This window comes from Cryptomeria japonica, chromosome 8 (assembly GCF_030272615.1).
Source record: "Cryptomeria japonica chromosome 8, Sugi_1.0, whole genome shotgun sequence".
NCBI lineage: Eukaryota > Viridiplantae > Streptophyta > Pinopsida > Cupressales > Cupressaceae > Cryptomeria > Cryptomeria japonica.
This window is the reverse complement of record NC_081412.1, coordinates 203,543,845-203,571,512: the sequence shown is the minus strand read 5'-3', so window position 1 is coordinate 203,571,512 and position 27,668 is coordinate 203,543,845. Positions and strand designations below refer to the sequence as shown.

The 27,668-nt window shown below is 36.3% G+C and overlaps 1 protein-coding gene across 2 annotated transcripts; it reads left to right on the top strand.

Moving 5' to 3' along the window:
- Nucleotides 1-1,791: 1,791 nt before the first annotated feature.
- Nucleotides 1,792-5,806, top strand: LOC131048429 (receptor-like protein 52). Of its 2 annotated transcripts, none has more exons than XM_057982385.1 (2): nt 1,792-5,263; nt 5,481-5,806. In XM_057982385.1, exons 1-2 carry the CDS (start codon nt 1,795-1,797, stop codon nt 5,504-5,506), a joined length of 3,495 nt encoding a protein of 1,164 aa, XP_057838368.1. In that variant the 5' UTR covers nt 1,792-1,794; the 3' UTR covers nt 5,507-5,806. The 2 variants fall into 2 exon arrangements, with proteins under 2 accessions (XP_057838368.1, XP_057838369.1); XM_057982386.1 differs by having other exon boundaries at nt 5,409-5,806.
- Nucleotides 5,807-27,668: the final 21,862 nt, after the last annotated feature.

The window sequence follows — 27,668 nt, the reverse complement described above, 5'->3', positions numbered from 1 at the left end:
ATATACATGAAATATAACTTGAAGTATAAGAATCTTCTTTCTTATACTTAAATAGTATATTTCATGTATATGTTCTCCTTCTGAGATGGGTATAACTTGTGCCCAAAATGGGAAATTTGCATACTCACAAAACCTTCAAATGCAAAAAATGACTTTTCACATTTGGTGTGCGCCAAATGAGAAAAAATGACTTTTCACATTTGGCAAGCGCCAAATGTGAAAATTTAAAAATTTGAATTTGGCGATTTTGCATGGGAAAATACCAACCCTTTGGGTTGGTTTTTCCTTGGGCATCCAACCCGAAGGTTTGGACGATCTTTTCATGCCAATGACGCATTTTTATGAAAAGGTAAAAAGTGGCACCTTTTTGGTACCACAACTTTGTGCACTTGCCCAAAAATGACATATTTTATAAGAAAGTAAAATAGATGAAAAACATAAAAGAGAAAGCCATAGTAATTAATATGAATTGTTTTTATCTACCCAGGACTACTATAGTAGAAGAAATTTATTGATGACATAAACCCTAAATTCTCAAGTGTGAAGATAAGAAAACATAAAAACACCAAAGAAAAAGACAAAAATGATCAATCTTTTTTTATATAAATTATGGATATCGTGGGTATGCTCCCCATGGTCTTGAGTTCGAGTCCCCGACTATGTTAACTCTGTGTGTGTTGCTACCTTGTGAGCGAGTCATACACACTAGGGGATTAGTCTCGCTTCGGCGAGGACACCGCCTGATTCCACGATAGTGAATATAAAAATACAAATTTGACGACATCATTACCAAACATAAGACTAGACTAGGAGAAGAGCACCAATAGTGGATATAGCTAACTTCGCACACCTAGAACTCTTAAATCATACATCGGATTTCGATGATTTTTTTTGTTGTTGTCTTTTTATGCGACTTAAATGCTCATAACTAAAGTTTTGACTTCTAGGTAGTAACAATGCATGTTGTGGGATCAAATATGCGCACAAGGGTCAAAAAGTACACATTTCAAAGTGTCACTCGATACATAATTGCAAATGTTCCAATAATCGTCAACTCAAAAATTGCCAGAAAATGTGGGCAAATGCCCTAGTAGTTGTGCATAAATGTCCCAATAGTGGTGCACAAATGGGCCAATTATGGATCAAAAAATGTCTAAAAATCTAAAAAATGATCGACTATTGGTACATGTGAAATTTATTAATGAGCTTTTCATTATCATTTTTCTGCCTCCTTTAAAATTAGTAATTGAGGCGTTGGGTTGACAAAAAGCTATCCACCATTGAAATTATATCCACTACCGATATTCTTTCCCCTAGCAGCTAAACTATACACTCAATAATAAAATATTGGTTACATTAAAAATTGTTTTGTCTTTCAATACTCGGTCTAGTTTGGACTGTTTTTCAAATGAATGTTAAGGGTACTCTTTTCAATGATTATATTAGTTAATGAGTACGATAACGTCTCACAAGATGAAGGCTTAAAGATACTTCCAAATCATATATTCTTTACAAATTGAAAGGTCTTCTACGATCTTCAATAAGCACCAAAAGCACGCGGTATTGTAGAATTAAATGATACCCCTAATTAAAAGGTTTTTAAGGAGTTAATTAGATCCTAATCGGGTTGGATTAGTTCTCTATGTGAATGATGGATAGGTGTTGATGTATGTAAGCATGTCTTAGGAGGTGCATACATTAGGGCTAAACGTAACATTATTGACATTTTAACTTCTAAGGTCTACTATATATGGGGGGAATTTGCGCGACTTTAGGGATTTCCAACTTATTACGATGGCCGCTACGGTGGGCAATTCATGCGGAATGATTTGTTCAGAAAAGTCAGGCACGTTGATTCAAATGCTGTGGTTGGGTTTGGCAGTGGCATTCACGACAACCTCTGCCAATGTAATAACGAATGGCAACAGTTCTTATTCTGCTAATGTCTTCTCTCTGTATAGCCTTAGAATGGATGCAACGTTTTCTGTTGTGAAAGGTAGTATGCTGGGGGAATATGATACTTTGGATCAGGGGGACGTGCAGGGTCTACTCTCTTTCAGAAAATGCATTACAGCCGATCCCACCCAAGCGCTCTCTAGCTGGACTACTTCTAATGCACAGCACATGTGCTCATGGAACGGAGTTTTGTGCACAAAGCGATCCAAAAGAGTTGTGGCCGTAACTCTACCTCACTTGGAACTCGAAGGTACCATTTCTCCCTCTATAGGAACCCTGTCCTTACTGGACACTTTGAATCTCACTAATAACTCTTTCAGCGGAAGGATTCCACCTCAGCTTGGCCAACTGAAAGCCTTAAGTATAATAGACCTCAGTTCTAATAAATTGGAAGGTTTCATCCCGAAATCTCTCTCGAATTGCATGCACCTTCGGCGAATTTTACTTTCTGTAAACAACTTGACCGGGAGCATACCTGCAGAATATGGTGTTCTCAGCAAGTTGGAGCATCTCATCTTGTCCTATAATAGTCTGACTGGAAACATTCCAATTTCTCTGAGCAACTGCACACATCTTAAAGTGATTTCACTAGCAGAAAACAATTTGACTGGGGTAATACCACCAGAATTTGGCCGCCTGGGCATGCTGGAGGGACTCTTCTTGGAGAACAATGGTCTGACTGGAAGTATTCCAATTTCACTGAGCAACTGTACCTCTCTCCTTGGATTCAGCATGAGCTACAACAGTCTCACGGGTTCGATTCCTCCTGTTTTGTGTTCGATAAAAGGTCTGTCATATCTCTACTTTGAAAGCAACTTGCTGACTGGTAACATCCCTCCTTTAAGTAATTGCTCTGAATTGTATTTTATTACATTTGCTCACAACAGCTTGACTGGAGATATTCCTTCCGAACTGGGTAGGCTGGGCAAATTACAATTCCTTTACCTGCAGTCTAACAATTTCATGTCTCCAATTCCACTGTCTCTGGGTAATTGTTCTTCCCTTGAAATATTGTTTCTGGGTGATAACTTGCTGTCTGGCACCATACCACCTGAATTAGGAAATTTGAAAGCGCTTGTTAAATTATCCTTATATGGCCCCGGAAATCTAACTGGTCACATTCCACTAGAATTAGGGAACTGTAGTAATCTTGAATCGATTGATATTTCACGAAATCAAATGAAGGGACCACTGCCCATGAGCATCTTGAAGCTTCCTCTAACAACACTTGATTTAAGTTATAATCTTTTTGAAGGCAGATTACCATATGCCATCTTCAATAGGACCCAGTTGACTACTTTACAACTTAGTGAAAATAATTTCACCGGATCAATTCCAGAGGACATAGGAAATCTGAACAAGATCGTCTCTTTGGGTTTTGGTTCTAATGGATTTACAGGTATCCTACCCAAAGGAATACGCAATTTAACAAAACTTGAAAATATGTTCTTTGACTCGAACAATTTCACGGGGAAAATTCCATTGGGTATAGGAGAGATGCAATCTTTGAAAATTCTGCATCTGTATAGAAACAATTTTGTTGGACCTATACCCCATAGTGTTGGTCAGCTCAAGAATCTTAGTGAGTTTATCATCTACAGCAATAATCTTTCTGGTGTTATTCCTCAAAGCATTGGTGGATTGATTTCACTAACAATCCTTGATTTAAGTTGGAATCTTTTTGAAGGCGGATTACCTTATGGCATCTTCAGTATGACCCAGTTGACTATGCTACAAGTTAGTGTAAATAAGTTCGATGGATCCATTCCAGAGGAGATAGGAAATCTGAACAAGCTCGTCTACTTGGGTTTTGGTTCAAATAGATTTACAGGTGTCCTACCCAAAGGATTACGCAATTTAACAGAACTTGAATATATGTCCTTCGACACAAACAATTTCACGGGGAAAATTCCAGTGGCCATAGGAGAGTTCCAGTCTTTGAAACGTTTGTATTTGCAGAAAAACAGTTTTACTGGACCTATACCTCATAGCATTTGTCAGCTCAAGGATCTGAGTCAGCTTGTCATATACAGCAATAATCTTTCTGGTGTTATTCCTCAAAGCATTGGTGGGTTGACTTCCCTAAAGTTATTCGATGCATCCGATAATGGGCTAACAGGAAAAATTCCCCTATCCATAGGGAAGTGTAGTCATCTAACAGATCTGATACTGGCCAACAACCTTTTGTCCGGAAGAATTCCAGCAACGCTGGGTAACTGCACAGCCCTAAAGAAGCTAAAGTTGTCAAGTAACTCATTCTATGGAGATCTAGAAATTGAATTTTCTTCTTCTATAGAAGTTCTGTCTGCTCATTCTAACAACTTTTCTGGAACCCTGCCTGCATCGCTGGCCAATTATAGACAGCTTACGCTTCTTGATTTCAGCTATAATAGGTTGACAGGTGAGTTTCCTTCACACTTGCTTACAAATTGTCAAGAGCTGAGAGTTATAAGCCTTGGCTCAAATATGCTTAAAGGGAATATTCCTCTAGCAATAAACGATCTCAGCAGATTGCAAGTGATGGACTTATCCAATAATAATTTTTATGGAAAAATTCCTTCTTCTCTGGGGAATCTGCAGGGATTTAAAAACTCCGGAATTAATGGCAGTACCCTCTATGAGGATCTACCGAGCATAACAATGAAAGGAAACGTGTATTCACTAGTATATGTGCTGGCAACAAACACAATACTTGATCTGTCAAACAACAATTTAAGTGGTGAAATACCGGCAAGCATGGGGAATCTATCTCAGATGAGGTTGTTAAATCTAAGTGGAAATCATCTGAAAGGTGGGATACCGGCATCTTTGGGGGAAATATCAAGCTTGGAGCAGTTGGACTTATCCCGAAATAATTTGAGTGGACAGATACCCGAAGAATTGTCTAAATTGTACCTCTTGGCCTATTTCAATGTTTCATTTAACAGTCTATGTGGGCGAATACCAGGAGGGCCACAGTTTGCAACTTTTGATAAAATATTCTACAGGGGAAACCCACCTTGTTTGTGCAATTACCCTTTTCCTAAGTGCAAAAAGGTTACATCGGCCCCACCACCACCACCATATGCGAAGAAGTCAGTGTGGAGCAGAATAGATGAACATGTCTCAGTAGTTGCTGTGGGGTTGGGATGGGGGCTTGGATTTGGTGCAACAATTTCAGTTATAATCTGGTGGGATACACTGTGGCGTTGCATTATGGCTTTCAAAATCAGAGGCTTTAATGGACTTACAGGTTCCCAGACATGTAGTTGGAGTTTGAACTACAGCCCTCATTTTACATTTCACTCATCCACATCAACGGCCACTGGTAAGTTGCTCTGACTATTTTTCATTTTCAAATTGTTTAGGTTTCATCTTTCTTAAAAGACTTCGCTATTTTGCTTTTGCTCCAATAAGCGAAACTGTCTGTTTATATTAATCCTTCTCCCTGAATGTTTCTTGGATGAACGCAGTTGATAGCAGTCAATGAAAAATTGGCAATGGCTTCAGTAGAAATAGATTAAAACATGTGGTAGTTGTATCAGGATCTGCAGATCGGTTTTCCCGCTAGCCAGTGTTTGCTGAGCTGATGAAAGGGACATATCAATCTCGAGTATTGAGATACGTTTAACCTTTACTTTTCTGCTCGAGTGTACTATGATATGTTTAAGTTTTATTCTACAGACAAAGGCATTATGGTATAGGTTAACTTTAACTTCAGCCAATACTATTGCAACATGTTTTAAATTTTATTTTATTGCTAAAAATAGCACTTGCATCGAATGCGGTGCAATGGTTAGGCCGATAGCAAGACATGCTTTGGGTAACATTTTGAGAATTGTTTGTCAGCTTGAGTGCAAAACTTGTTTAAATTGAATTCAAGATTATCATGTTTAAAAAAATGCCTTACGACCCTAATTTCATAACTAGTTGTCCATCCTTAACCATTCACATTGTAATCATCTAATCATAAGAGAAAGGAATCAAAACATTATTAAAGGATCTAAATAAAGACTATCTAACTATGCAACAAAATGTGGCATTCAATGAGTCTGTGCTACAGTTAACAAAATGTTCACAATGGACTAATTAATTGATTCATAAAAAAATATCTTAATAAAATATGTATTTCCTAAAGATGCCTCAACGGGCCCACCAACCTGGAGTTTACAGAGGTTGAAGTGTTCTTCCGCCACCTCATGGGCAACTATTTACTCAACCACTTTACTCAGACTTAAGAAATATAAACTCCTCCAAGAGGGATTGGATAAGGACTTCATTGCCTCCTTTGAAGAAATATTTAGTTAATCATAGCCCTTTGTAACTGCGAAACCTCTTGGTAGATACTATAAATGTGTGCTTAGAGAGATGTTCAGAGAAAGAAAAGAAATAGGATTAGAAGTTAGCCTGTGTAGTTATAAGTTAGATTTTGGTTGTGATGGGAAAGATTAGATGTTGTGTCTATGCTCCTCCCACCCATTAGGGCTCTTTTAAGTGTGTTGTTCACAGGAAAACTACAAGACCAGTCAGATCCTCCCCTGTTGTAGATAACACTTGTAGTGATATGGATCAGAAGATTGTATGACCACTTGGTGGAAAAATTGTTGCAGCAAGAAGGGCTCTCTTCTTATGTGCAGGAAAATGCAAAATTGATCCAAGAAATAGAAGCCATCACCAATCCAAGAAATAGAAGCCATCACCAGAAGAGGTCAAGCAGACTCAACAACATGTAAATGGCTTCTCCATCTTCTTCTGCTGCCAGAAACTAAATAGGCTACTATTCATCCCAGTTCCTCTAACTATGTACATATTTAAGGAAGAAATTGTCAGAAGACCTCTAAATTTACTTGTCTTATTTCATGAAGAATTTAGATTATCCTCCCCGACTCCAATTAACTACAAAATCGTTCAAGCTCTCAAAACACAAAATTTGAAATTGCTCATGTTATATTGCTCACTAATCTGCATGCAACTTGGGCTGAAAATGTAATCTGATAATTAGGAAGAAAAATAAGAAAATCTTTTGTTATATTGCTCACTAATCTGCATGCAACTTGGGTTGAAAATGTAATCTGATAATTAAAAAGACCAATAGGAAGATCTTTAAGATACATTATGCAAAGATCAACACCTTCTCCTCCGGTAAGAACTTTCAATAAACTGTAAATTTTGAGAAAGATGACAACTATATGAGTAGTAATTAGAGGGCAAAGACGCTAAGGTGTCACCTCAGATGGAATGGTTAGATTGAAAATTCTAATCTGAATCAATTCCATATAATATTATAATTCCTTACAATTCCTCCCCAAAATGCACCCATTATTGTATAAAAAGGGAGGAACTTCTTAATGGATTGTGAAAACGAAGCATCATGCTATCAAAGCACTCATTTGAAAGTTTCAAAAAAAAATTAATAGTTCTATCTTGCTGACAAAAATTGTAGAATTTAACTTTAAAAGCCATTTGTAATCACCTAAAAGTTTTTTTTTTAATACCCTATCAAGTTATTAACATTTTCATTTCATGCATATATTGAAATCATTACAATCCATGAAATGACATCTCTTTGAGGCATTCTGTCAAACAGTTCCCTGCCTTATCTGTGTTTCCACATGTCATATATATGTCTACCAAAACATTTTCAAACTAAACAAAATCTCCCTTCTACTACGCTTTGATGAATTTCCATACCCTGTTCCAAAGTGCCCATTTTAGCAATGGCACAGAGGACATTCGCAAAGAGTATTGCAATAACTACCTCTAACAATATTCAAAAGGTATGTACACTTCCAAGAAATATTTTCTTGAAAGAACTATTTATGATAGATTTAATTAGGTGTCTGCTGATCCTGCAACTTGTTTTCAATTAGATAACATTTCTTGAGACAATAAATATTGCAGAGTAAAAGAATTACATCTTACTGCAACTTGTTGTTTGAAACCCACAAGTAGCCATTTAAGCAAAAAAAATACTGCAATAAATGAAGATTAACAAAATTTAACATCTTGCCTGCCTCAAATAAACTCCGTGGAGATAATAGTTCATGCAACAGAACCTGCGAAAAAATTCAAGTCTCAAAAATCACGTGCTTTCACAAACTGTGGTAGTGAAGTGCTCCATCAAAACTACTCTGGCACCTTATGATGAGCTGCCACTATGAAGAGGGCCACTCTTTTGTCTAGTTGGAGCAGCAATCCGAGATTCAGCCTGCTTATAAACCAGAAAGAGCCTTTAAAAGCCAATCAGTTTACATTTTCAAGCGTTCTTCCAGCATGTTCAGAATTGGCATCCCTGGAGAGGGTTCATGAAAAGATAATCAAGCGTGGGATTGAGTTGGATGTGGTTGTGGAGAGTGCGTTTGTGGATATGCATGCGAAATTTGGATGTATAGAGAGTGAACGCAATTTCTTTGACAAAATATCTCATCGAGACGATGTCTTTTGGATGGTAATGATTGCTGGGTATGTGCAGAATGCATGGGTCGAGGAGGCCCTGAAGCTCTACCAGGAAATGAGATTGGCAGGTTTTAAGCTAAACTCGAATACATTTGCTACAATTCTGTCAGCTTGCGCTATTTGGGCACACTTGAACAGGGTATAGAGATCCATGAGGAGATAATTAGAAGCGGAGTTGAGTATGATGTCTATGTGGGGAGCGCTCTTGTGGACATGTATGCAAAATGCGAAAGCATAGAGAAGGCTCATGAACTGTTTGACAAAATGCCCCGACAAGATGTTGCGTCATGGACAGCTATGATTGCAGGGTATGCCGTTCATGGTTGTGCTGAGGAGACCATAATTATTTTTCAAGAAATGAAAGACTCAGGTATTAGGCCAAACCACGTTGCGTTACTTTGTGTCCTGTCTGCATGTTGCCATGTAGGCCTAGTGGATGAGGGCTATAAGTACTTCAATAGCATGAGGGGTATTATAGGATTAACCCTAAAATGGAGCTTACAGATGTATGGTAGATCTCCTTGGCCCAGCCGGCCAACTTGAAGAAGCACAAGATTTTATTAACAGAATGCCTATAAAACCTGATGCTGTTATTGGGAGGTGTTTGCTTGCTGCTTGTAGATTTCATAACAATATAGACCTTGGAAGAAAAAATACTCACTTTGGCTCCACGCTTGAATTCAACTGGAGAGGGCTGCAAAAGTGCTCTTGATTTTTCTCACCAGGTTGCAGGTTCGACTCTCGATCTCTCCAAATTATGGAATAAATCCTAGGTAGATTTTACTATCCCGTCGTTCTCTCGAGCCTCTTGCTTTCAAATCTTCTGCACAATGTCGGTTGAAATCGAGAAATATCTCTGAGATTTATTCAATCGCCTTCGCAAATTTCAGCAGAAACACCCAAAAATCTACATCTACCCAGTGTGCTTGCAACTTCAGCAGAAGCACGTGCAATTAGGATCTGCGCAAGAGCAATATATCAATGGTGTCGAACAACAGCCGTAAGGTTTTAGCGCACTAGCTCAGTAATTGGCTGCATGTCTAGGATGGGCTGCGGTTATTCTGGCTCCAAAATCGACCTGATTTTTCGAAAGAATCAATAACACACCGTTTTGAAACCAGAATAGCTGCGTCCGTCTCAAGATGCTCGGGCACTGGCTATGAGGGAAATTTGCACCCGGCCGATCCCCGTGCTCGTCCTTCCGTACGCTGTAAGAAGTTCCCGAATTACGGCCTCACTTACCCTACGCCCCACTAGAGTAGTGTTAAAAAAAATATTTTAATTTTTAATAATATTTTATTTATTATATTTTTATTTTTTAAATTTACATAAATAAAATAATAAATATAACTAGCAATCACATTTTGGTGTGCAATAGGTATGCTAAAAAGGTGTGGAAGGTCAATTAGAGAAAAATTTGGTGTATTTTGTATACATTTTTTTTAGTGTGTAAGTTCAATTGGCAGGGCATTTAAAAATTGATGTTGTTTGTGCAACCAAGGTCTAAATCAAGAATGCTAGCTTAAAATGAACTATGCATCTAGTTATAAGAATCAAAACATGAGTTAAAAAAAAAAGATATAGATAATGAAATATAGATAGAGAGGGAGAGGAAGAGATGAGAAGATAGAGCTAGAGGGAAAAAGAGAGAGATAAAGGAGGTAATAGAGAGAAGAAGAGAGAGGAAGGAGAGATAGAGATAGAGAGGGAGAGAGAGAGAGAGAGAAACAAGGAGTATGTGTGAAGTGTGAGAGATATTGAGATAGAGATGGCGAGGAGTAACAAGGAGTGTGTGAACAATGTTTAGAGAGAGAGATTTTTAAAGGATAGAGAAATACATAGATATAGAAAGAAGGAGTAGCATAAGGAGGAGAGAGGGAGAGGTATAGATAGGGAGAGATAAGGATAGAAAGAGGGAGTGATAGAGATAGGCTTAGAGAGAGAGAGAGAGAGAGAGAGAGAGATGCGACGAGGTAAGGAGATAGAGGTAGGGGAGAGAGATAGAGAGAAAAATGTGGAGATGAGAGAGAGACAGAGGAAAAAGGAGAGGGTAAATAGAGAGATAAATTAAATGTATTATATAAATTAAAAGAAAAATCCAAAATATAATTGTTATACAATAAATTAAAATTTCAATAAGATAAATAATTATAAATTAAATTAACTCTAAAATAACTTTTAGTTATTATTTTCAATTTCATAAAAATACATAAATAATTAAAAATAAATTTCAAACATAAATCTAAAAGTAAAATTAAAATAGAATAAACTAAATTTGCAAAGTCAAAATAAACAAAAATTCAAATATTAATAAAAAAAAAATTTAATTTTTAATAATGAATAATAAATATTTTATATTAAAAAATAATTAAATAAAAATAAAATTATTTTTTTAATTTATTAGATCTAAAATATTAATAAAACATGTACCTAAAAAATATAATTAATAGATTACAAGCATTGTTAACATTAATTAAATCACAATCCAAATCTTAACATTAAGATTTATCATATTTTAAATGACTCGTAATGTAGTTAGTTAGTGTATGCTCTCACGTTACTTAGATCAGATCTTTAGATATTGTATTGTGTTTAATAACTTAACTATAATTATGATTTTTTCTTTTTAATTTGGTTCTATGTGCACCTTGGGCTAGAATTAAACACTAATTAAGTATTATAAGCGTTATGGTTTGGATTATTATAAATTTGGCATTAATAATAAATGTTTTAAGTAAAATTTCATTTCTATGTGAGATTAAGTATTATTAGATCTAAAATTATTAACCAAATCACTACAGTATTTTTTAAGCTTACAATTAACTTTAAAATTATAATAAATTGTAATTTTTAAAATTCATAAACATTTATTATCTATTACAAATAAATAAAATAAAATAAAATTTCTATTAAAAAATAAATCAACAATGACTAATTATAATTTTAGAACAAGTTAAAGACTAAAATCTAGATTTGAAATTAACTTTCAATTCTAAATTATTCTTTTTTGCATGCAAATAATTTCATATTAGAAATTCTAAATTATTAGTAAATTAAATTAAATTAACTATATCCAATATAAAGAGATATAGATTAATTTAAAAACTTTCTAATTTATTTTAAAAATCACTTATAACAAGAAAATCAATTTAAAATAAAAAAGAATTTATGTATATATTAATAAAAAATATTGCATTTTATCAAACGATATTGTTTTTAAACAAAAATCTAAGATTTAATATGCTCAATGAGTTTAAATAAAATTTTGTGGGATTTATGTTGTTTTTCCATCTAATGGTTGTAAACGTTTCAATTGTCTTGCAACCCTGTAAGATGATATGAACCATGAATCATCTAATTGAGCTTGTAAAGCTCACATAAGGAATGCTTCGACATAATAAACTAAAAGTTAATTATATATTTAAAAAAAATTATTAACAATAAGATATATGTTTATTTTTTGAAAAAAATTAATTTTTTATTTATTTTAATAATATATATAGCATAATATATGTAATATATAATAAAGTGATTTTAAGAAATATATATTATATATAAATTTTAATAGTATGATTTTTAACTTTTTAAATATATAGAAGTAAATAATGGTTTATTTTTTATAAATATATTTATATTTAAATTATATATTTTATTTTTTACAATAAATTGTACATAAATTTTTTTTAAATTTTTTTGTTCTTATTTATTTTAATAGTAATTATAGTATAACATATATTGTGATTTTAACATATATATAAAAAATTCTCTTAGTTATATATTTGTTGGGTGAATATTTTGTCACTAGCGTACCAATGACAAAATATATGATTCACTCATAGCTATGCTGAGAAATTAATCTCTCCTCTCATCAAGGGGAGGTTCCCTTTGAAATCTCTTCTCTAGTTAATAAGAAATTAAAATCGGCGGGTTAGTGTTGGGCATATAACTCTCTTTTTTCAGAGTTAATGTATTCTCCCTTCACTTTGTTACAATTTCCCTATCACTTCGATACTTAAGGAAATTAACGAATTTATCCAACAAACTATATCAAGATTTTATAAACAAGAAGCACAAAGTCTTTCTTGAATATAACACTAACTAAACTAATTATCACAATGATAAGGAATTCAACTTGCAGCTCAAAGTCTTCAAGTATAATTCCTTAATCCTAAAAACTACAAGCAATAGTAGCAATACAAAACCTACTACCAATCACTTAACAATAGAAAATTTCTCAAATATTCAAGGAGCACAAAGTCTACTTTCACAATTCAAGAGCTCTTTAATCCACTTAACATTACTTCCTATATCAAGAAATTCAAGAACATATATAAGTCATGAACGTAAGAACATCAATGCATATAGGCAATTTTCTTTTAAACACAACACAAAGTTTGGGATCAAATAAAATCGCTTTCTTTATTTGCTTGATCAAATTTTCACAACAAAACCTCAAAGTCTTAGTTGAAGCAAAAATTTAGCAAAGTTTTGCTTAGCATAATCCAAGATAAAATATATAAATGAGGGTTCCCCTTATATATAAGAAAAGTGGAGAAAAATGTGGGCATAGTTGACTAATTCAACTGCACAGTCCCACTTGACTACAACTACAACAGAAAGAAAATATGCAACTGCGAGAAAACTTGCAGCATCTAACAATGCAACTACATGACAAGAAAATGTAAAAAAGTGACACTTTATTCATTTTTCTCCTCCTCGTTTGATTTGTGGAATTCCTCAAACTTAGTCAGGATGGCCTCCATCTCTGCTTGGTTCAACATTTGGGTAGAATCTGTGATCACACGAACATGGGAGATCGTATCCTCAGCCTCTACATATTTCTTTTTCCCGTCCTTCAGCATGGATGCGAGGACATCAAAACTAACTTGGATCTCCCATAACTTATCAAATGCGCCAATTAAGAAGTCCTACCCCATGCAGTGATCCATTAAGGACAAAAATTCCTATGTGATGGAATCACTGGTGATGAGACTCCAATTGTCATCATACAGATAACAAGGAAGGTCAACAATCCTGGCAAAAATGAGATCAATCTCATCATCACCTTCCTTTCGTTCTCGATCCAGCTCTGCTATCATCAACCTTATTGTCTCTTTCCTGTAAGACAATAGCAACAAGATTTGGATATATTTTTCCCTTGAAGGAACCACTTTATTTTCAACGAGGACGTTTATTCTGAAGTCCTCCATTTTGCTCCAAAGGATTGTACTTTTCTTAATATTTTCAATCTCCTGAGATAATGAAGTTTTGACACTTTGCATCTGACTTTGGATCACTTCAAAATCCGTCAATAACCCAATTGTTGAACTTAAGAGATGAGACCCTTCTGACTTTAGCCGTGCAATCCACTCGTCCACCACTCGGCCCTTCGCTCCTACCTGTTGAATTTTATTAAGAGCTTCAGTGTCCATTAAGGATCCTATGGGCTCAACTTCCTGGGAGGATTGGGTAACTTTCAGAAGAACATTAGTCAATTGTTCAAATTTCTATTTTAATTCATTCTTCTCATCCCTCTCTTGGTCAAGTCTCTGTAACAAAGAGTTTAAAGTCGTCTGAGAATCCAACTTAACACTCTCATGCGTCTCCTCCCCAAGCTCTATGATTTGCATGATGTAATCCTCAAGTTGTATATCATCTTTATTCTTATCCGATGATGGCACCATGACCTCAACATACTTCCTTTTAGAGGCTAGGTCTACTAACACCCGGGAAACAGTCTTCGGCTTCTTTGTTCCCTTGGGCTTCAGAGGAACCAACTGCTCAAAGTCAAACTCATGAGGCGAAATCATTTGTTCCTTCCTCTTGGGTGTTGCTACCTCCATCCAAGGTGGTAATTTAGGATTGGCTAGTGGAGTAGTAGCTTCTTGCTGAGTCTCACTTGGTATTTTAGGAGCATACTGGCTTAAACTGGCAGCGGTTGTAGATGTTGTTCTGTCAATATCAATGTTGAAGTATCCAGTGATATACTTGTTGATGTAGCAACAGCTACTAATGCTGACCCTTCTTCAGTTACGAGCATAGAGGAGAGAGTGGAAGGTGCAGTGGAAACAATTTGAGTAGTAACTAGAGGTGGAATTTCTATTATAACCGTCGTAGTAGAAATAACTTCAGTGCTTACCATAGATGGAATCTCTGTTATGACCACCATAGAAGGTAAAGTCATCATTTCTTGTTCCGTGAACGCTTGCTCCATAGCTTCAAGAAACTCCAATATTGAAGATTCAATGGTGGTTGAAGGAAGATCATCCAAGCTGGAAAAGTTGGATAGTGTGAAAAATTGTTGAGCAGTCTCTGACCGATTCATGCCCATGCCCAGGTCCTCATCATTGAATTCCTCTTCTTTTTTATCAGAATCAAAATCAATGGAATGGATAATCACTTCTGAATGAGTTGGTGCCTATGAAGTGGTTGGAACATCAACTTCACCAAGATGTGACGTTTATTCAACCTGTGCTTCCTCTTGTTGAGGAATTTCACCTTCTTTTGACTCCTCTTTTTCAGTATCTCTAACAGTTTGCTATTCTCGTTCCTTTGTGGCTATCTCCTGTGCTACTGAAGATGATTCAGCTTTCTTGGACCCTTTAATTGTGAACTTGATTTTGGGTCATTTCCCCTTGGATTGTGTTGCAGGGGTCGAGGATAATGATTGTGAATCTGCTTTGCCCTTGGTTCTTGTTTCAGTCATAGTTGTCTTACCAACTGGGCCATCACTATTATCGTCATCTCCAGAACTAGCAGGAAATTGTTTCATTCTAAGATTCTTTTTTAACAACCATGCATTGGTGTTTGCCAAAATAGGAGAGATTCTTTGGGTGATAGACTTACTTTCCTTTTTTGACCATTGCATCGGTGGAAGTGGAGAGTCGACAATCTTCTTTTCACAATAGATTGGATCTATTATGTCATCAATGTCTTCCATGGTCATTGGGATCTTTGCCAAATCCAAGTTTTCAATCTCTTCCAGGGTAAGACGACTGAAATCCATCCTTCTTATATCTTCTTCATCTTTGCAATCCGCCCATACATCCTCAAGCCTATAGACATGGGTTTAACTCCTCTTGAGCTTGTTCTTCATGCCACGAAAATCAAAATTATTTCGTGCCTTGAATCTTCTCATAGTATTCCATTGCATTTCTTCCTCCATGTTCTTGGCTTTGGGGTTAGTTAGAACTGAGTACCTGCCAATAGATTCAGGGAACTTCAACTCGGTCTTATGTGCTTGTGATTGCTTTTCATGCACATAGATCAGTTGCCGACACAACTCCATGAGAATGATCTTATCAAAAGGATACCTTGGTAGAATGAAGGGTTCACTTGAGAAACATCTAGTTCGGATGTAAGTGAATGTTGGGAATTGAAGAAAAACACATCCAAAATGAGACACCCTGTTATATGCAACCTCTGATAATCTTTTCTTCTTTAGGCTTTTATCAAACATGCACTTCCACACATCAAAGAAGGCATCATTAACTCTTCTAAAGTGGCTACCTTGATTCTTGATTATTAGTTGATCATAGTATTCCTAGACAAGCACTAATCTCTTGTCACCTTTAGTAGACAAACCTGGATATTGCCTCATGGAAGCGGCTGCATAAACCAAGTAAGAAGTCATATAAATTTCCAATGTCACTTTGACTTCTTTCAACTATGCACAGAGTGCATCACTGATCTACTCACCCCAATCAATCCTAGCAACCCCTTTCCTGATTATATTTATGTGATAACACATCCAACTTTGAAAGTAGTGAGAGTCCTTTAAACCCTTCACTCTTGATAACATGGTGACCATATCGTTGTACTCCTCATTGAAGTCACTCCTATGAAAATACTTCGGCCATCGCGAGGTGGTAGAATTTTTGGCTGCGGAGAGGTACACAATATTGATCACTTTCTTGCATTTGACCTCATTTTTCTCATAGTACTCCTGAGCACTTTCTTGAGAAATGTCGGCTACTTCCTTGACTAAAGAACCTTTGAAAACACTGTTGAAGATAATACTATCCAGAGTCATGATCATTTTTTGATCAGCATCCCTAACCTATCTTGTATTCGGATCGAAGTGATCTACTACTACAAGTACAAAATCCGGATCATGAGCTGCAACTGGGAAGGAAGCATATTTATGCAACTCGAATTTGATCAGGTTTTTTAGGCGGGCAAGAGCTTTCTCAACTTGATCAATAAACTCCTGCATACTGACATGTCCAATTTCTGTATCTTTGATCTCCTTGATGTTTGAATCTACTGAACTTTCTGGGTACAAATTCAAGTACTTATCATACTTGTACTTCATCTTCTTTGTGGATATTTTACCTAGAGAAGATTCCAACTGACTCGAAGAAGGCTCTGATTTGTCATGAGAGGGCCTTGACATTTGCAAATGACTACATTCAACACCAAGGATTAGCTTGTTTGATAGTTATCATCATCAATAAAATCAAATTTTATCAATCGGATCAAAAAATCGAACTTGGAACACGCTTGGGAGCAAAATTGTCAAAAGAGGCAAGTCGGGGAAAAAAGTCTGATCTGCACCTTAGTAGTCAAAATTTGCACATCGGACTTTAAAGTACAATGTGCAAAGATAAAACATCTTACTTGCATATCAGACTTTAAAGTCCGATGTGCAAATTGGGGAAAAAACATTGGCACATCGGACTTTAAAGTCTAATGTACAAGTTGGGGGAAAATCACTAGCACATCAAACTTTAAAGTCCGATGTGCAAGTTGGGGAAAAACATTTAGCAAGACTGGAACATCAGACTTTAAAGTCCGATGTGCAATGGAAGGGCGATCCAATTGACGTGTCGGGTTTTAAAAATCAACATGTCAATCGAACAATCTCCCCTCCCATATCGGACTTTAAAGTTCGATATGCGAGGTTTACCCTTCTACATATCGGACTTTAAAGTCCGATATGTGAAGTTTACCCTTTTGCATATCGGACTTTAAGCGAGGGATCTTTGCATAAAGCCTGTGGATCGGGTAATAAAACCCGTCATGCAGACTATGGAAAAGGTTAAGATTGAAACGATCTCCCGCGGATCGGGAAAATCGGAGACCAATCAAAATTTAATGTCCAATGCACCTCCAATCAATAGAAAACCAAAGGAAAGAAAGGCAGAAAAGAAAGAGCAAGACGTAGGGGAAGAAAATGAAAGAAACAAATAAAAATAGAACAAAAACCTACCTCAATCCACCACGGTGAACAAAAATTTGGTGGAGATCCGACAAATCCGCAAGGTAGGCGAGCGAAAATGAAGGAGAAAAGAGGAGGCACGCACAAAGGAGAAATCACAAACAAGAATGAAGAAATAAACTCCAAAAAAAAATAAATAACCCCTAATTTAGCAATTAATGCGGCCATTAATTACTAGTTTACGCAGTGCATGTCGGACTTTAAAGTCTGACATGCAGGACTAAAAACCTTGCAAGTCGGACTTTAAAGTCCGAAATGCAACTTTTGACCGAATGACCTACAGATCGGACTTTAAAGTCCGAACTGCAGGGGAAGGATTACCTCCAGGTCGAACTTTAAAGTCCGATCTGTAGGTATAAAAACAAACCTTTGCACATCGGACTTTAAAGTCCGATGTGCAATTACCTTTAAAAAGAAGGAACCCTGCAGACCTACAGGAAAAGTTGAAAATCTAAAGAACTCTAGAAAACAATAAAAACGAAAAGCAAAAAGCTAAATGAGCTAACTAATGGAGTCAATCAAGCTCTCCTGGAGGTCGTAAGGTACGAAACATACCAATTTCGTAGGGTTGCCTCACGATTTTGGCTGTGCTGAAATCGAGGACATCAATATTATGTATCTTAAATTACATAGTAAATTTTTTGATATATGTTAATATTGAAGCTAGTTATATATATTATGTATGTTATAATATAATAAAAAAAAAAAATTGATTGGTAAATTTTATTTTTTTTATTAAGGAAATTGAAGTACATAGTAAATCACCATACAACCAAACCACCACCTAGAAACAAAACCACCCAGCCAAAACCATTATGAACTTAAATAGAGATATCAAAAAACCCTACCTCACCCCATTGTCAAAAAAGGTTTCAATACATCGTGCCTCAATGGCATAAACAGTTTATCAAAAAAAACATTAAACAAAAACTACTAAATAGAAAATGTACCAAAAGGTACCATTGATCATCATTCAACCATTGAAATTCCAAATAGCAAACCCACTGAGTAATGTAGAAGTTGTGAAAAGAACCTCCCTAGGCCTATTACCTACTTAGCAAATAAAATAAAAGCCCATTTGGAAGATGGTTCTTTATATAACTTCTGTAGATGAGGAAAACGGATTGAATACAAGATTCAATCTTCCAACATCCAACAATGAAGTTTTTCATGTCAAAAACACAAATGCAAATTGAAATCTAAACTAAGAACACACATGCATGTCACATAATCTACTCCATTGCACTCCTTAAATGAAGATCTTATGTAGATGGTATTGCTCTCAGAAGCACACACAAGAAGCTATGGTTTTTTGGAGATTCAAGATGATGAATACAAAGAAAGCTAAATAAAACAAAATGGAAGCTAAGACAAATGCAAAGAATGGACAAATTACTAGATTGCTAGATAGCCTCAACTGAGAGAGGGGTTGAGCTTAAATAGAAGTCCTCAAGGGTGGATCCAAGTTTGTGGGATGAATATGGGATAATAGGCGATTAATGGTTTAGGAAGAATGAATGGTAAGGAGAGAAGATGAGTGGTATTGGAAAATGGTAAGTGGTAAGGAATGATTATTCTTTATTTTAAATGAATGGGATGGATAAATAATGAAATATATATTCATTTAATAGATTTAATGAATTAATCATATGGATATATTAATAAAATAATGAAGAATGGATACATTATAATATAGTGAATAATGGATAATAGAAATAATGGAATATGAATATAAATATTAATATAATGAATAGTACAATGGAAAGTGAGAAATTAATATTATAATGGATCCACCTTGATGATGATTATAAAATTGAGGTTTGATAAGAGGACACGTTTTAATGGAATCTTTTATGTGTCTACATTTTGCCCCTCTTTGAGACAATGCAACCTGTTGCATTGTTTCAAAGAAAATGATCAACGGACATATGCCCAAGAGATATCCTAGTAAGGGTGATGATTAATTGGTTATGCCCCCTCGAGAGATTGATCAAACAGACTGATGGAGATTGATCTCTCGATAGATCACATGAGATAAGATTGGATGATTGATATTGCGCAAGTCATTAAGTTGAGATGTACATTTGATGGAAATGCATAGTTGATGAGGCGTAACTAAAAAATTGATAGAAATGAACAATATAGCCAGGTTGATAAGTTGATTAAGTTGATAGGGATTGATGTGAATGCAAGATAAGGTGATCCAATGATTGATTGATTGATTGACTCAGGCGGCATTGAGATTGCAAGAAGAAAGTTGGTTGATAAAGAGATTAAAGATTCAAGGACATTGCATTAGTTAGATAAAGTGTTTGATCGATCTCACTACAATAAGAAGAATGAAGAATATGATGAAAAAAAAGATGAAAAGGGTGATGAAAAGAGAAAAGTGATGATTATGAAGAATGAGTGATGAGAAAGAGGATACGAAGGTGATGAGAATTCTTGTGCCTTTTTTAAGTGTTTATATCATCATTGAGCTTATTTATGGCAATAGGATAAAACTCATCTAGATACAAATAAGATCCAAATCAATCATCATACCAATTGCGTGAAAGAAAACACATCAAATAAGAAGGATTACCTCAGTTAGCATCAAACTATTATGTCCTCGATGATCTTAAATGATCATGTTGTAAAGTGGAAAATCGAACCCTAGGTGTTCCCCCACTCCATGGAGAGAGAAAGGAGGTCACTAGGGTTGGCGGTTTTCACTTAGGGGAGACTTTACATTCAAAAGAAGGGTCGAAACCCACAAGATCCAATCCCACACAATGCAAGACTGGATTCTAAATGAGTTTCAAGGGTTAAGACATCAAGGATACCCTCTTTTGTAAAGAATGTAGATAGAAGGATTGAACTAGGAGTGCATGTAAAGTAAGAAAGATTTGCTTGTAGACAGAGATAGAAAAATAGGATGAAGCTACAGACCTGAATTAGCAGTAAAATGTCGAGACGATGCCGCCCTGCAAGTTTGAGCGAAAGTTGACGGGACGATGGCGCCCGGAGTGCACACGGTCCTCCAAAAAATCCGCAAAATGAAGGGGGATTTGTTCGTCTCTGCACAAGGATTCCAGATCTTCAATTACAGCCGCATACCTGCAACCTACACACAGAAAAGAGAGGACAATTGGGGGGTTAGGGATTAGGGGTTTGCCTTTAGGTCAAACCTTGGTTTTGGAATTAACCAAGAAATGAGAATGTTGTAAATGTAAGTGTTTGTAATGTAATCAAGTATTGATACCTTGTTGTAAGAATGTTTGTATTCTTACATGCGAAGGTGTAATGATGTTGTATGTTGAATGTTGTAGGTGATCTCCTCTTCAATGGTTGAATCCTTGTCTTGAATGCAACACCTAGCCTTGAATGGAGACTTAGAATGCTCAATTGCTTGAAGGAATGCTTGAATGCTTGAATGCTTGAATGTTTGAATGTTTGAATGTTTGCCTAGTGCTTCCGCCTCTTGCACACATATATTTTTCCTCCCCCCTTTTCTGAAAGGGGAAATGTAGTTTATATACTTGTCAATTAGGGTTAGGAGACTGATTTTTCCGACCTTAGGCCGACCCAGGAACATTATTTTCCAAATTGCAAACTTAAAGACCCGATGCCCAACAAGAGACCGGGCCCAAAATAGGGCTAGGGACCAGGGCGCTGGGCGCCATGGTCTTGAGGGACCAGGGCGATAGGCGCCATGGTCCTGAAGGACCAGGGCGTTGGGCGCCATGGTCCCACCTCCTGGGACAGCAGGGTGCAAGGAGGATCAGGCCAAGGTGCAGAAAGATGCAGTTTTTGATGTCGCAAGCAGGTTTCAGGGTCTCCATTCAGGTTCAACGTTGTGCCACCATCGTGAAGACCCAAATGCAGTCGAAATTGCAAGTGTCACAATTTTAGGATGCTACATTTAGCCCCCACTTTAGCGAGAGTATAAGCGTACGCCCATACTTCCGGTAAAGTACAAGGAAACAACATTGAAAAACTTTCACCACGTCAAGGAGGCAAGATACACCAAGCCCCCAATGGACTAAGGATCTTACGACTTTGATTGACCAAGTAAAAGGGAAGATCACGAGGGAGAACCATGACTGTCAGTAGTAAGGTTCCCTCACTATGAGTCATGCAAGAAAAATACCAAAAATTTTCAAGGCAAAGCTAAGTTTGCCAAGAGATTTTCAAGTATCTTGAAGAGATATGAACAGAGTGTATGCCCCCTATGTTAAAGCGATCGCACACGCCTCATTGGGGGTGATTGCTTTAAGGTAGTGATACATATAAGAAATGAGAAGGGAAAGGAGCATGTTATCACAAAGATTTAGCCCCCAAGTGTGAGATAAACCCAAGGATAATAGACACAAAACACAAAGCACGAGGTGACTTCGCTTTCCTTGGGGTCAGTATGCTATATGATAATTCATGTATATCATATGTATGTATGCATAATTGTTCTTCATTCCCCAATCAAGGAAGGTCACCTAGAAGAAGGGAACACACGTGTCTTTTGAGTCAACATGAGAGAGACCAAAAGAGATCTCAATGCTTTGCATCGTCCTCAAGTAGACAACACTAAGGACAACAAATAGAAGAATGAGAATAACACATAGAAGAAGTAACAAAAGAGATCAAGAGAGGAGGAGAGAGTCTGCTATGCTAATGAACTAGTCTAGCACGTCATCCACCCCCCGATCTTGCTGATCAATATTTTGGGAAGGCAGGAAACACGCTAGAGGAGGAACATCCAACACAGTAGATGGAGCTATCACAAGATCCAAACAAGGGCTATGTTCATGTTCCAAGCCACGTTGTTCTTGTCTAGGAGCTAGGATAAGTGCTTTAGAAAATTCGTTAGATAAATGGTTATCAACATCAACATATTCATATTCACTATCAGAAGAAAGAGAAGTAACATTTTCATCATGAATAACATTTTCATCTATATCATCATCAAGATTTATAAAAATAGGATCTTTAACTCGTACAGGATCAAAACCATCATGCATCTTATGTTTAGGAGATTTTGGCTCAATTTTCGGCTGAGGAGAAAATGGAATAATACTAGCTAAAGGTGTCTTTGGGGATTGCAAAGTTTGAGAAGCTGCTGCATGAGCTCTAAGATGACGCTTTCATCGGCGTTCACGTGCAGAACGATTCCGTCTAGTCTTAGTAGGAAGTTGAGAAGATTGAGGAGGAGGAATGTTCTCATCCTTATCACTTGGGTGTTTAGGTTGTGGTCTCTTAGGTTGAATAATAGGAGAAGAGGAAGGTCTCTTCTCTCTATAAGAGGAAGGAGGAGAAACTGCCCCATATAAAGGAGGGATATCTGGTTTAGGAAGGAGACCAAGTCCATCATGATGAGGAGGTATAGGTCTACCTTTAGAAAGTTTATTAGTCATAGACATAGTCACATCCCTAGGGATGGGTTGGGAATCTTCTTGAGGAAAGACATTAGTTTTATCTTTCAAAGGAAGAACTTCCTTCTCAAGAATGATAGGAATATCAAGTTTGGGTGTTCTAGGTTCACTTAGAGATAGGATCATATCTTTTTTCCACTTTTGATAAGATTTGAAAAGATGATCACTCCGCGGTGGAAGAGATTGAAATTGTTTAGGCCAAAAATAATCAATAGGAACACTAGAAGTTCTTTCAGCTGGTTTAAAGAGATTATGATTAATAGTAACAACTTCACCATTATGGGGAAATTTCAAACACTTGTGAATAGGAGAAGCATATTTAGCTTTCATGGAAGATAGCCAAGGATAGCCTAGCTTCACACGAAATTGTTTGGATGATGGAATAATAGCAAAGCTCACATTAAGGGATTTGTTATGGACCTCAATAGGTAATGTAATAGAACCAATTGCAGGAGAAGAAAATGCATCAAATAATTTGACAACCACATTTGTTTTGTCATAGATCACTTGATTCAATTGCAAAGTAAAAATAAATTATTCAGTAATGACATTAACCATACAAGAAGGATCAATAAGCACTCCACGGCAAGGTGTATTCTTGACTTTTGCAACTATATATAAAGGACCATCAGGTGCCCTGATAGTTTCACTGGAATCAAATGTGATGGAAGGTTCTTTAGGGATTTTCTGCTGCTCCACAAAGTTAATCACATTTGGAGTCATAGACACAAGACTATCAGGTGAGAAAGAGGAATCATTAGTCTCAATCACATTAGAGGTATGAGAAGGTAATGGATCAGTAAAAATCTTAAGATTTTGGTTAGGAGGAGCTACAGATGTGTTGCCTTTATGATTCACACCAGAAACAAAGATAGTATTATTATCAATCAAATCTTGAATTTTACCCTTTAAAGCAAAACATTTTTCAGTATCATGCCCAGGTTGACGATGAAATTGACAAAAAGATTTGTTATCAAAATAGGGTGAATTAATCTTTGTAGGATCTATTTGCTTTATAGGAGGGAGGGTAAGCACATTTTGTTCCAATAACTTATTCATAATACTATGCAATGATTCATTCAAAGGAGTAAACTTTCTTTCTTTCTTGAAAAACTTAGAAATAGGAGGCACACCTGATGCTGCATTCACATTGTTGTTGATGATGTTTTCATTGAACTTAATGACCTCTCTGTTCGGTTTAAACTTCCCAAATGGTTGTTGACTACTATCACCCTTATCACTCGGAGCCATAGGATTTGCTTGTTCCATTTGACTCACAGTCAGTTGATAATTGTGAAGAGTTGCACACAACTGTTGGAAAGAAGTAAACTTAGAAAACAAAAGTTTTTCTCTAATATCTTTTTGTAAATTAGAAATAAAGATTCTTTGAATATCATTGTTAGGTACTGGAAAAGAAATTTGAGCATACAAATGCTTATATCTACCAATGAAATCAGTCACTTTTTCTTTAACACCTTGTTTACAATGCATTAAATCAATCAAAGTAACTTTAGGACTTATATTGTTTTGAAATTGTTGAATAAAAGCATTCGCAAGTTGTTGGAAAGAAGTAATAGAATAGGAAGGCAACGAGCAATACCATTGCAGAGCTTTATCTCTTAATGTTCTAGTAAACAGTTTTGCAAGCAGCCTTTGGTCATGAGCAAAATCGGTACATATTGTTTGAAATGTCTTAACATGTGTTAGAGGATCACCTTTACCATTATAAAGCTCCAATTGCGGGATTTCAACATGCTTAGGGGGGACAGCTCGAACAATGTCAAGAGAAAGTGGGCTCGCCACATCAAATGTGGGCACACTAAACTTAGATTGATTCATAGAGGCAATTTGTTGCTGTAAAGAAGAGACAATTTGTGCAAGATTGTTAATGGTCGCTTCAGTCAAAGAGTTCATATTAGACGTGTTAGATTGTGATGGAGGTATTATGTTATTGAAAGAAGGTATTGATTGCGAGTAAGGTGGTGGGACACTATGATAGTTAGTCATAGGAGATGATTGGGAAAAAGGAACACTACAAGGAGGAATGGAATGGTTAAATGAATTGCCCCCTTGCGCTAGGTTCATTTGTGGAGATGTAATAGGAACACTCATTGAAGGAATGAATGAAGAAGTTGGATTGAATGAAGGAAGAGGGTTGATTGAAGAAGAAGGATTGCCCCCATGACTAGTGATCATAGGTGGAATGTTTTGTATTGAAGTAGTCATTATGTTTGATGTAAAAGTAGGTATACTAGCAATAGAAGTTGTCAAAGGGGTAGAATGATTGACTTGAGTAGGAGGTTGTGTATAACCTAAAGTTTCGGCACAACTCTTCATAGGCATCACATTCGAATCCACAATGTGTGCAATACTACGTAAAATATCAATTCCATTCTTATCACTTTGAACCATACATTTTAGACCCTCAATTAATGAAAGAGCTTGACTATCGGGGTATTCTTGAGACATCTATCGCTCAAAATCATCAAATTGGTTATCCAATTTCGAAAGTTGTTCTACAGGAACCTCATGGAGAGCTTCTTCATCATTAAGAGGATTAGAGGAATTACCCATGTCCTCGTTAAAAAGGCCATTCAAATTAGGTTCCATCTCCTCGGTAATTAAACCTTGGAAAGACTTAATTCTAAGGCTTCGTCTAACGGGAATAGTGTAAGTAGGGCTTATTGTTGTAAAACTCATGCACTAAAGAGAGAGAGAAGATTTTGAATTTAGAAGTAGCAAATTTCAATAAAATCAGCCAATCTCCTAGATTTAAGCTATTAAATGCAATCAGGACAATCTCCCGAAGTTTTAGAAAAAATGTCGGGAACCGTGGCGAACAGAGTGCACACGGTCCTCGCAACTTTTTTCAAAATTTTTAGAGATGAAAGTTATGATGATTTTAAAGCTAATCTGAAAAAATTGAGTGATTTTACGATCTGTAGATAGGCCAAATTAAAGTTGCAATCTCAAAATTGAACCCTACCAAGATTGTTGAAAAATGCAAATTTTGAATTTTTGAAAAAGAGGGGGAAACTGAAATTTTGAATTTTATGATTTTAGAGGGAATACTGAAAGCAATGCAAGCTTTGAAATTTAAAAGTTGACTCGATTTCATACAAAATTCAAATTTGAAAGTGGAAATTAAGGTTGTTGCAATTAAACACTTAATTTCAAAAGTCACAAACTGCAAGAATTTGAATAAATCACTGAAACTTCGAATGAATGCTAACACACTTTTCAAATTTAGGACTGTAAGAAACACAATTTTAACACAAAATTTCAATTTCAACAATTTTTGAATGATTATAAGCCTTTATCCAAGCAATCACTAGACCAACTTTGACTTTAATTTTGAAAGTGTTAAAATTAATGAAATCAACCAAGATTCTGGATTTTAGCAGAAAAATACAGTAAGATCTAGCTCCCGAAATTTTAGAAAAAATGTCGGGGACGATGGCGCTCGGGGTGCACATGGTCCTCGCAACTTTTTTCAAGATTTTCAGGGATGAGAGATATTGTGATTTTGTTGCTAAATCCAAAGTTACAGCCGATTTGGAGGTGTTTTGCTCAGTGAAATCATCGGTCAAAGGTTGAATCAAGAGGGTTTTAAAAATTAGGGTTTCGACACTTAACCACTTAATTTTTAGAATTAAAGCACAAATATGATTTGACAATTTGCAATAGAAGGGCAGATCTGAAACAAGCATTAACAATTAAACATTTCACAAGCTCAAAAAAAGAAAATTTAGGGTTCCTATGCAATTAACCTCTAAAATTTGCAAAAGATCCAACATGGAAATGTAATTAAGGAAGCAAAAAAAAAAAATTTAGATCTAACCATGAATAATCAGAATTAGGATGTTCACGTCGGGTTCACCAAAATGTAAAGCGGAAAATCGAACCCTAGGTGTTCCCCCACTCCATGGAGAGAGAAAGGAGGTCACTAGGGTTGGCGATTTTCACTTAGGGGAGACTTTACATTCAAAAGAGGGGTTGAAACCCACAAGATCCAATCCCACACAATGCAAGACTGGATTCTAAATGAGTTTCAAGGGTTAAGACATCAAGGATACCCTCTTTTGTAAAGAATGTAGATAGAAGGATTGAACTAGGAGTGCATGTAAAGTAAGAAAGATTCTCTTGTAGACGGAGATAGAAACATAGGATGAAGCTACGGACCTAAAATTATCAGTCGATGCCGCCCTACAAGTTTGAGCGAAAGTTGATGGGACGATGGCGCCCGGAGTGCACACAGTCCTCCGAAAAATCTGCGAAACAAAGGGGGATCTGTTCGTCTCTGCACAAGGATTCCAGATCTTCAATTACAGCCACGTACCTGCAACCTACACACAGAAAAGAGAGGATGATTGGGGGGTTAGGGATTAGGGGTTTGCCTTTAGGTCAAACCCCGGTTTTGGAATTAACCAAGAAATGAGAATGCTGTAAATGTAAGTGTTTGTAATGTAATCAAGTACTGATACCTTGTTGTAAGAATGTTTGTATTCTTACATGCGAAGGTGTAATGATGTTGTATGTTGTATGTTGTAGGTGATCTCCTCTTCAATGGTTGAATCCTTGTCTTGAATGCAACACCTAGCCTTGAATGGAGACTTAGAATGCTCAATTGCTTGAAGGAATGCTTGAAT